Below are 10312 nucleotides of genomic sequence, written 5' to 3'. Positions count from 1 at the left end.
AGGTGATGCAGGGCTGCCTGGAGGCTCTGAGGTGATGCAGGGCTGCCTGGAGGCTCTGAGGTGATGCAGGGCTGCCTGGAGGCCCCGAGCTGCAGGTCCTGGTGAGCAGCAGCAGCACAGCTTCTCTGAATCTCCTCTCAGGGCTGGAGCAGGGTGCTGGCTCCCAGCTCCTGCACAGGGCATCCTGGAGCAGGAAGGCTTTGCAGGCTCTCCTCTTCAGGGCATAGCTGTGGCAAGAGCTGAAGCAGAGCGAGCTGGCTCCTTTTTGCCTTTTGTTGCCCTGTTAATGAGCAGGCAGTGGAGGATGGCAGCCGTGAGGCTGGTGTGGAGTGTCAGGCTGACAGAAGGCAGTAGTAGGAATGAGTCAGGTGAGTCTCTGGTTTGCAGTTGCTGAGGGAGGCACCATTTGGGGAAGCAGGAGCAGTGTGCTTGTAGTTACTCCTGGCTCTGGAGGCACAGGAATAGCTGTGACTTGGAACAACTGCATTTTTTGGTTCCTCTTTTCTTCAAAGCCTGCTGCCCTGGTACTGCCTCCTGAGCAGGGAAATAAGGTAAATAAGGGCTGGCTTGCTGAGAGTGAGACAGAGGATCCTGCACACATAGAGCAGAGCCAGACAGACCTCAGGAGCATTCATACCTGGATTATCTTTGTTTTGTGACTGTGGGTTAGAGCTTGACTTGAGGACTTTGATGTGGTAAGGAGAAAGGCTCAGGTGATGATGTGAGGCTGGTTGTTGCTCAGACCTGTGCAGGGCTGCAGCAGGAAAGCTTTCCCTGCAGACAGATGATAACCCTGCAGCTGCCCAAGCAGATGGCTGGGTTAACTGCAGCATTGCATCCCCTGCTTTGGGAACAGGAATAACCAAGGATGCCAGGAATATCTACCTGGATCCTGTGGCTGCAGCATTTCCATGGTTGGGAGCAAAGCTGTAAGACAAGCCAGGTCTCCCTCTGCCAGTCCTGTGTCAGCAAGGAGCAAGTCTGCAGCTCTTTTTGGAATTCATTTGGATTATGGTGTGTTGGGTTTTTTCCTGGGGCTCAGAGCAATGCTGCAGCAGGATGCAGAGCACTGCCTTTAACTCTGTTTCCCCTGATGGGGCTGGGGATTGAGCCAGAGCAGGGGAGAGGAGTCCCTGTGACGCTGAGCCTGCAGCAGAGGTGAGTGAGCTTAAAGCAGAGAAGTGCTGCTGGTCTCTGACTGCAGGAAGGCTTGGTGGTCTTCGATGCAGTAAGGCCTGGGAAGCATTCAGGAAACAGCACAGCTGGATTTTTATAGCAACTTTTACTGCTGCTTAATTGGACAATGGCTGAGAGCTACTTCTAGCTAGCAGCCATAGCTTAATTCAGCTAAATCTGAATTTAGTGCCTGGGATATATTTGAGAGTGGTGATGGGCCACAAAGTAAAAGCATGTGGGTGTCACAGAGCAGGGTTTTGTGTCTTGCAGCAGTCAGGATCTCCATATTGCACGGTCAGCTCTCGACACCGTGTGCCTGGCTCTGTGCTGCCTGCCTGGATTTGCAGCCCCTGTGCCTTTGTGCTACCTGCCTGCTCAGTTCCTTCTCCTGGGTGACACTGCTGTCCTTTGCAGGGAGGGTTCCCTTGCCAGAGCTGAGCTAGGGGTGTTCAGCTAGGGTGAGCAGCCCCTGGTGTCTGGCCTGCCTGTGCTCAAAGTGAAGGGAGGAGTTCCCTGCTGCCCTGTCACACAGCTGGGGCTGGAGTCTGTGCCCTTGCAGTCCTGCTTCCCCTCCCAGCTAGGGCTAAAGCTGAGCCAGCAGGTGAGCTGTCATCACCCTTCCTGCTGGGATGTCTGCTTCTCCTGACCCACGCTTCTGTGGGTTCACAGAGCCCAGGGAAATTCCCCTCACATTCCAAGCACAACATCACAGCTCTCTGGCATTAATTAAGAGCTCTGCACTTAATTCCTGTCCTTAATCTAATAAACCTTTCCAGATGGGAGAGATTACATTATTGGGGCTTCAGAAAAAGTCTTGCCCTGACTCTCACTGTTCTGGTGTGTGCATTTTCTCATCCCTCAGAGGTGCCTTGTGGTGTTTGATGCTCCCTCTAAAAGCTTTCAAACGTTTTGAGCCAAACTTTTCCTCTCCAGTCTCTGTCATGGACTGACAATCACTGAAAAGTTTGTGTTGAAGCAATTCTGGAGAGTTGGTAAGTCATGGCTGGTGTTAAAAAAGCTGGACTGGGCTATCAGATAGCTCATCTTTTCTTCTGGAGGGCCTTGCTCTTGGTGGAGGAGCTCATTGGCCTGAGTCTCTCTGTTCCTTCCTTCACCACCTCTGTGAATGCTCATCAGAGGAGGCCAGGCAGCCCAGCTGAGAAAAACAGAAACTTGTACATCTATGGACTTGGGCTGTTTAATCCCAAAAAACTGGACACATTCAAACTGAGCTGGCCTGGCACCAAGGGTGACTTGGGACGTCAGTTCTAGGTTTGTACTTAGGCAGCCTTGGTGTGGCTCAGATGCTGTGAACTGAGAGCAAGGAGTCCCTCTTCTCTTCCCTGCTGCCCTTTCAATATGTAGAAGGGCTCCAGAAGCAAGGAAATGGTAAATTTGAGTGTGAAAGGTGCCTCTGGCCTTTTGAGCCCCTCCTGCCCCTTCTCTCCAGTAACTTTATTCCATCCTTCTTTAGGGATGTTGCACATCTGTGGGGTCACAGGCTCTGTGTGTTTTGGGATTGTCTTTTAGTCGGGTGGATTGTTATTCCTGTCTTTGCAATGCCTCTGCCTCGGGCAGTGAGCAGTAGATCCTGCCCTTGTAGGGCAATCAGCTAATTAGTATTCTTCTTGTTTGGGTGTCACTGCTCCCAGCTCCCTGTAGAGCAGTCAGGCTTGCTCTGGACTGCAAATTAGTATCTCAGGGGTTTCTGGGGGTGCTTGCTATTTGATTTTATCACGTGTTTTTATGGGCAGGAAGTTAATTTTCATAATGTCCCAAGGAGAAAAAAGAAAGTAGTTCTTCCCTGCAAGAGAAGCATCCTTTGCTTGGGAATGTCCTCTTTGAGATGCCAGCAATTAGGTTCTACTGTCTGCTGGCTATTTAGTACTATTTATGTTGTGTATTTCGAGCACATGTCCCAGTCTCCTCTCTTCTTGGGATGAGAACTGGTCAGGTTGCTGCTTTATCTTTCCTTGAAGACTTTTCTTCCTTAGGACAGCTTCTCCTTCATGGTTATGGTTATGGTTAGCCTTACTCATTCCCTAATAGTCTCTGCTTGGCTTCACAGCTTTCTCTTCCTGGGGGCTTCCTGGAGGAGGTGTGTAAACAAATGTATTTTCTTGTATGGAACGTGCCTTGGGAGGATTTATGTCTCTGCAGCATAACCTGGCAGTAGGACAGGGTTTTTTTTCTTGACTTAATGACTTAAAATACAACCAATTGAGAAGTGTCTTTGTGCTGGAGGCAAGGCACTGTCCTGCCAGGAGTGTGGGCTCTGTGGCTGTCCCTGCCATGCTCGCTGCTTGTGCAGGGCAGCACTGAGGCTCCACTTCTGGGCATCCTCTGTGCAGCTCTTGGGGAAAGTGTCTCCTGGAGGCTGCTCATCTCCCTGGGCCCAGCCCTCCCCAAACTGGGCAGCTGCTCTGTGTGCCTGGCTTGTGTTTTTGGAGTGCCTGTTGAGCTGTTTGAGTCTTCCCCAGGATAATGAAGAACTGTGCACTGAGTGTGAGTGAGCTGCAGAAAAGTCCTGGGGCTGTTCCTTAGGAATGCAGGTTATCCATGAAGCTTGGGAGATATTGCCAGGAAGCAAAATGAACTTTTCCACTGTGTTTCCCACCTCAGTACCCTCACTTCTTGAAGAGAGAAGGCAACAAGCTCCAGATCATGCTGCAGCGGCGGAAGCGCTACAAGAACAGAACCATTTTAGGCTACAAGACCCTGGCTGTGGGATGCATCAACATGGCTGAGGTGAGCTGCTCTTCACAGGCTTTGCTTACACACCTGGACATCTTCCCTTCCCTCCAAACCCACTCTTGTCACTTGCCTCATTGAGAAGGACCTGACAGGATTTCAAATAGCTGCAATCTTAATAGCTGCAATCAATATTCACAGGGCAATATTTTAACCAGATTTTATTACTGAGTAATAATATCGAGCATTTTCTGCCTCATCTCTTAATAGCTAAAGCTTTCACAAGGATAGCTTGTGACCTTTTGAGGGTTGTGTTATTGTTTTGTGGCTTTGTTAGAGTTAGGGGGTCCAGATCAAAAGTGCAGAACGAGACAGAGTCACTTGGGCAAGTCTTCCAACCCTGGGAAGTGGTAAAGTTAAAGCAAGATTTGCTGTGCTTCTCAGTGCCACAGTATGAGAGTTCAGGATTAAGCAATTTCTCTCATTTTGCTTGAAAAACCCTTGGCCATTGTTATTTCATGGCTGTTGGTAATTTAGGTGGAGCTCTATTCATGAGAAGTAAATGATAAAGTTAATGCTGGAGTCAAGTATGGATAAATTATTCACAAAGGCTTTCTGAATGGCATAGCTCCATGCTTTGTTACTTCATGCCCTGTTTAATCTCTGCTGTTTCAGTGTCTGAGTGTTTAGAAATGGGCTTAGCTGTAGCAAGTTCAGTTTCACACCAATATTTTTCATCAGACTGCATTCTGTCAACAAATGACTTTTATCCAAAATAAGCCAGTGTTACTCTGTGGTGAGTTATTATTATATGAAATAATTCACTCTAAAGAGTGCTTCTCTTGTGTGAGTGCAGCTTCCCTCAGCCTTGCAGTGAATGGTGAGCTCCTTGTTTGAATTGGCCAAGTGCATGGTGTTGCAGCTAACATTTTTCCTGCACTGTTTGATTTGTTGGACAACCAGAAAGTAAATACTGCTGTAAGGCAGAAAACATGTGGGCCCATTAATTAGAGTCACTGGTGAACTTCTAAGTGTTGGGCATTTGCTGCTGCTACATGTGGTTTTTCTTATGTCTGTTTGTAATGTCAGCTGACTGGGGTTAGAAGGTCAAAAACGTTCAAAGGTTCACCATGTTAGGAAATAGTTGTTTTCCAGCTCATCTGGAATATTTATGAAATTGAAGTCTTCAGGAAAACTGATTTTACAAGCCTCCCCTCCTCTTTGGACTTTATAGGATGATGACCCCTAAACTCCACTGACTCATTTCTTAAAAAAAATATAAAAAGTTCTCTTAAGCTGTTGAAACAAAGCAGTGAATTGGAGTTGAGAGTGAGCAGTGTCAGAGCAGGGGGACATATGTTCCTCATCAGCTCGGGTCTGTTGAGGTCCCTGTGAGGAGGCACAGAGCAGCCTGGTGTGTGCTGCTGTGCAGGTGAGGGGATGTGCTCACTCACTCTGGTGGGGCAAGAGAAGATCACAAGATTCTGGGGAGAAACCTCTGAGCTGGGAGTGGCAAAGGAAGGAGAAACCTGCACCAAAGTGTCCCTCTGCCTCCACCACTGACTTGTTTTTCATGACCTGCTGCTTCATTGTCCCGGGATGGTGGCCAGTTCCTCTGAGATTTGTGTGTCAGCTCTCCACAGCAAGGATATTTTGCTTTAGGAGGCATTTTACATCTGTATCTCACCAAGAATTTTTGCTTTTACCGGCTCTTTTGCTTGGTTTTAAGACAATATCAAGTTCCTTAATTAGGTGTTCAGAAGGTGGGTAACTTGATAATTCAAATCAGTACTGTGCTGGGGAAGCAGATACATAATAATGAGGTAGTCAAGTACTCTGCTTCCAGGGTGAGCTAATCAGCTCTTAAGCTCAGAATGTTTTTTGTTTCCTTCCATCACTTTCATTAACACTTAGATAAAATCTCAGCTAGCCTCGTGGATTGCCTGCAAGTGGCTCCTGTGGTTACAAGGTCCTGGAAATGTAGGGTAACTCCATTAACATAAATAACTCTTGTAGTATGCAAATGATACAAGTTTAAATACGCTTGAATGCAGATTTGTTCTGCTTAATTTCTGTCCCAGGTCATGCAGCACCCTACAGAAGGTGGCCAGGTTCTGAGCCTTTTCAGCAACATCAAAGAGGCCCCAGTGAAGGTGGCAGAAATCTGGATCTTCTCCTTGTCAAGTCAGCCAATCGACCATGAGGACAGCACTATGCAGCCCAGCCAGAAAATCAAGTCTACAGGTGAGACTGCAACCACGTTCTCTGAGGACCAGTGTCTTCCTGAGCTAGGTGGAGTTAAATTACCCTACCTGGGCTTGGATGCTTCCTGGGACAAATGAGGACTGGTCTGCACAAGTTGCTGTGTCTTTAAGTGATCAGTGCAAAGAAAACCCACTTTGCAGAAGTGCTGCTGTGCAAGCAGGGAGTGTGACAGGGGTACAGGAATGAATTGTCAGAGCTTTTCCTGCATGCCACACCACACCTGAGCCATCCAGCAAGGGTTGGCTGTGTCCTCACCAGTGCTCTCCCAGCATTACTGGTGGATGTTTAGAGAGCCTGTAACTTCTCACCTGGCTATCAGTGTTCTATTCAGGAGATTCACATTTAAGCTACTCTTCCATCTTCTTTTTCCTTTGAGTATTCTACAATAAATCTCATTAACTTTAGATGAGACCTGCAAGCCTGCAGCATGTTTTGCTGGAGGTGATGGCCTGGCTTAATGAGTGTAAATCCATGATGTTGTGCACTGTATAGGGAAGTCACTGGGTTTAGATTTGTGGTGATGTTTTTATGTGGTACCAGCCCTCTGCTCGCTGCTGGAAGAGTGACCTGCTGAAGGTAGTGCAGGTGTGGTGTTTGTTGCTGCCTGGGGCCGGGGAGCTCACCTGAAGGGTCATTTCCATAAAGTTTTGTCGTGTTTCACTTGCCTCTTTAAGTCAGTTATGCACATGTTAGGGGGAAAAGTAATTTCTCTTGTGGAGAAACCTCTTTACTTGCTGCTGTCTACCAGGTGGTTGGTGCTTTCCGATGGGAGGAAGTTTCCTCCTCTTATTAAGAGGAGGAGGAGCCTTATCTGTGTCCTGGTCCTTCTTTCTTACTGGGTGTGTTTCTCCTCATTCCTTTCCTCCAGACAATTCCCATCTCGCTGGTTCTAGCACGGATAGATGCCTGCTAGTTTATCTTCTCCTTGTGTGCCTCCTTTCTTGATTTGTGCCTTCAGCTGGCCTTTTCTGCTCCTGAGATGAGAGCGTGCCCTCACCTTGAAGGAGTTTCACAGGATCTTTCCCCTCTTTCCTTCCCTTTCAGACAACTATTCCGAGGAAGAGTACGAGAGCTTCTCTTCTGAGCAGGAGGCCAGTGATGATGCCGTACAGGGCCAGGTACTGTTCAGGGCATGGCTTCTCCCTGAGAGGGCTCAGTGGAGCATGTGCACTCCCAGCTCCTGCTTGAAACTAAAAGCCTATTTCTGTATCTAAACCACGCCAGTGTGAGACTGTTACCAAGTGTTCAGCTGCACTGGAGAGGGCCTGCACAGTAACCCATTTCTTCTACCATGCTGTGATTTATCTGTTCACGTGTTTGGACTTGAGCTCCCTGGAAAAACATTGGCATCCTTGTGCTTCTCTGCTTAATGGTCAGGGAGTCATTTAATTGCTTCTATAGTGCTCATTGGATTCAAAGAGCCCAACTGGATCCCCAGCTGTAATTAAAGGGCCAGTGGGGTTTGAGGCAGCCTTTAGTCTTTAATACCTTTTTCACAATAGGTCCTTATGGAGAATCCCTGACTAGATGTGAGATGCTTTTGAGTTTGGGTCTTACTTGCCTTCAGACTCTGGCATCACCTATCAGAGGGTACTGAGAGAGGGACCCACCAAGATGTGGGGCTGTGACTGTCCTTGTTCCTTAAATGTTGAGCTAGAGCTGTTTTGCTTCTCCAAGCTGTTATTCCTGTCCCTGCAGACCTGTCTCACTTCTTTTTCCCTCTACCATCATAACTGCAATTAAGGCAAATGCTGGATGCCTGGAAGACACAGCAGCAGGTTCATCTACATAGAAAGAACATTTTGACATGCTCATGTGTCTCAGAATGACGAAGGTAACACGGGAATCCTCTTTCTGTTCAGGATTTGGATGATGATGAGTACGAGATGGGGAAGCCCAAGAAGCAGCGGAGATCGATAGTAAGAACGACGTCCATAACCAGGGTCGGTGGAAATCAGTTTTACTAACACTGATGGGCTTTGGCCAGGATGTGCAGTGCATGTGGCTTGTGGGACACCAGGCATGCTGGCCCAGCATGGAGCTTGGGGGCATGGTCACAGCATATGAAGAGCTAGAGAAAGCAGCCACTTCAGGCAGGGGGACCGTGCAAGGTGTGTGCATGTCTTGAGTGTCCCTTGGCTGCAAGGTTAAGGAGCTCCAAAAATCATGCAAGTGTATGAAATTCCATCCCCATGAAGAAGGCAGTGCAGGATCCATGCTTGTGTAAGTCCTGAAAGTGGCTCTAAGTGGAGGAATGCTCTCCTATTTGTACTCTGCATGGGAGATGCCAGTGGAAAGCTCTCAAAATGAAGTGGCTTAGTCAGGGGTTGGAGCTTGATGTACAAACTTCAGGTGGTGCATGTGGTGCTGAGGCAAAAGAAGTAGCTGGAAATGATATATATAGAAGCTTTAGAAAGATGCATGTGGCTGTCTACCCTCCCCCACAAGCATGGGTGTGCCTGCAGAGCTGCACTTGTGTGGAGCAGAGACTTGTACTTCACCACACCATGGTCTAAGGCTGTTTCTGAAATCCACATTTTGATAAGGTCTGAAATAAACCCTGTTTTGACCTGAATCTGTCACTATAAAGACCCTTCCTGTGAGACCAGGAGTGTGCTAGTTCATACCCTTGGTGTCTGTATTGCTTTGAACAGTGACCAGGCAGGACAAAATCCACCACTTGGTATTAAGCAAGGAACCCATAAGAGGAATGCCCTTCCAGCCCTTCCTCTGAACTGATGCTGGAGGTCCAGCTGGTGCAAAACTGGGTTTGGTGATGCCAGTTAAGTTACCATCAGCCCAGCTCCAAACCAGATCTGCTCTCTATGAAACCATTCAGGCCAGCAAACAGCTCTTGCCATGTCCCCCTGGCTGCTGCATGCTGAGTGTCCCCCCTCTGTGGGCTGCTGAACTGGCCCCAGGTGTTGTCATGGATGGGTTTGCTTGAGCCAGAGCAGAACTGTCACTCTTGTGAGAGCATCTCAGCCTCAGGGATGCACTGGGGATGGAAACAGGGCTGTCTTGGGACAGTGTGCTGGATTTATTTCACCTAAGCTTCAGCTGTGTGGAAGGTGGCTGCAGGATAGGAGCTCAGAGATAAAGGGTGCAGTCTCTGTGAAGTGTCTGACGCCAGAGTTGGGAGTTGGCAGTTGGACTTGCAGGACCTCAGGAGAGTCAGCAAATGAGGAACTTTCTTCACCTCAGAGTGGCCTGGTGCCAGCCATTTCCTTCTCCCTTTCTCCTGACCCAAGGATGCCACCTCAGATGCTCTGTACCTGCACTGAGACCTGGGCCCTTCTGGAGGATGTGCACAGCAGGTTTGTCAGTGACAGGCAGAGGAGGGCTGGGCAACCTCAGCTCTTTGATCCTGCAAAAGGGGGAGCACCTGGGGGTGAGCAAGCACAGAGGGAGGGCAGCAGTTTGCCTGGTGTTGTTCTGGCCTTGGTTCCTGCTGTGCCCAGGATCTGGGAGTGTGACTCAAAAAACATTTGTGTGATGGGGCAAGTGCTGAGGATAGGTGCCACAGCTTTTCACCAGTGCTGCTAGTGAAATAAATGAACCTACCATGCAAACTCCTGCAGAAAAACCCCATGCTTTGGTGGTAAAAATCACATTTGTTCTTGGGCTCAGTGGGTAGTTGTCTGTGTTGGCTCACCCTTGGTAAGAATCAGAGAAGTTGCCTGTCAGGTGTTTTCCAGGAATATATCAAAAAGGCACAGGGAGGTGATCTGGCAGATAAAAATTGTTATCCATTGTGTGTCCAACCAAAAGTGGAGTGCCATCTTTCAGATTTACAGTGCTTGTTGGAGTGGGACCTACCATTGGTGGTAATGAAGTTATCCCAGGTGTGGAAAAGCTGCTTTGAGTGTAAGGACAGCAGGGAGGTGGTCTGTGGTGCCCGGTGGTGTTTGATTTTAAACAGCAGAGCAGCACCACTGTCAGATGTGTCTGGCTTCTTGCAGGCTGGGAGAAAAGAGCTCACTTAATGCTTTACTTATGTAAAAGTGTCTTTAACTTGCAGCAACAAAACTTCAAACAGAAGGTTGTGGCTTTGCTGAAGAGGTTTAAAGTGTCTGATGAGGTGAGTAATTCCTTCTGTAAACCTCCCTGCCTTGTGTGCTGCCCTGTGCTTGGTGCATCTTGCTTTAGTCTTGAGGGACACTCCCGTTTCCTTCTGTTC

At 48.3% G+C, this 10312-nt stretch overlaps 1 protein-coding gene across 2 annotated transcripts in view; it reads left to right on the top strand.

The window, feature by feature from the left end:
* PACS2 (phosphofurin acidic cluster sorting protein 2) overlaps positions 1 to 10312 on the top strand; it is a 47292-nt gene that overhangs the window by 4084 nt on the left and 32896 nt on the right. For both annotated transcript variants that reach the window (XM_031061657.1, XM_031061656.1), the window contains exons 3-7: positions 3799 to 3924; positions 5949 to 6111; positions 7177 to 7250; positions 7995 to 8075; positions 10154 to 10213. In XM_031061657.1, coding sequence (XP_030917517.1) covers positions 3799 to 3924; positions 5949 to 6111; positions 7177 to 7250; positions 7995 to 8075; positions 10154 to 10213 — 504 coding nt within the window. The remainder of the gene's footprint in view (positions 1 to 3798; positions 3925 to 5948; positions 6112 to 7176; positions 7251 to 7994; positions 8076 to 10153; positions 10214 to 10312) is intronic.

Source organism: Geospiza fortis, unplaced genomic scaffold, assembly GCF_000277835.1.
Source record: "Geospiza fortis unplaced genomic scaffold, GeoFor_1.0 scaffold5, whole genome shotgun sequence".
Taxonomy (NCBI): Eukaryota; Metazoa; Chordata; class Aves; order Passeriformes; family Thraupidae; genus Geospiza; species Geospiza fortis.
This window is presented reverse-complemented; position numbering and strand designations above follow the sequence as displayed.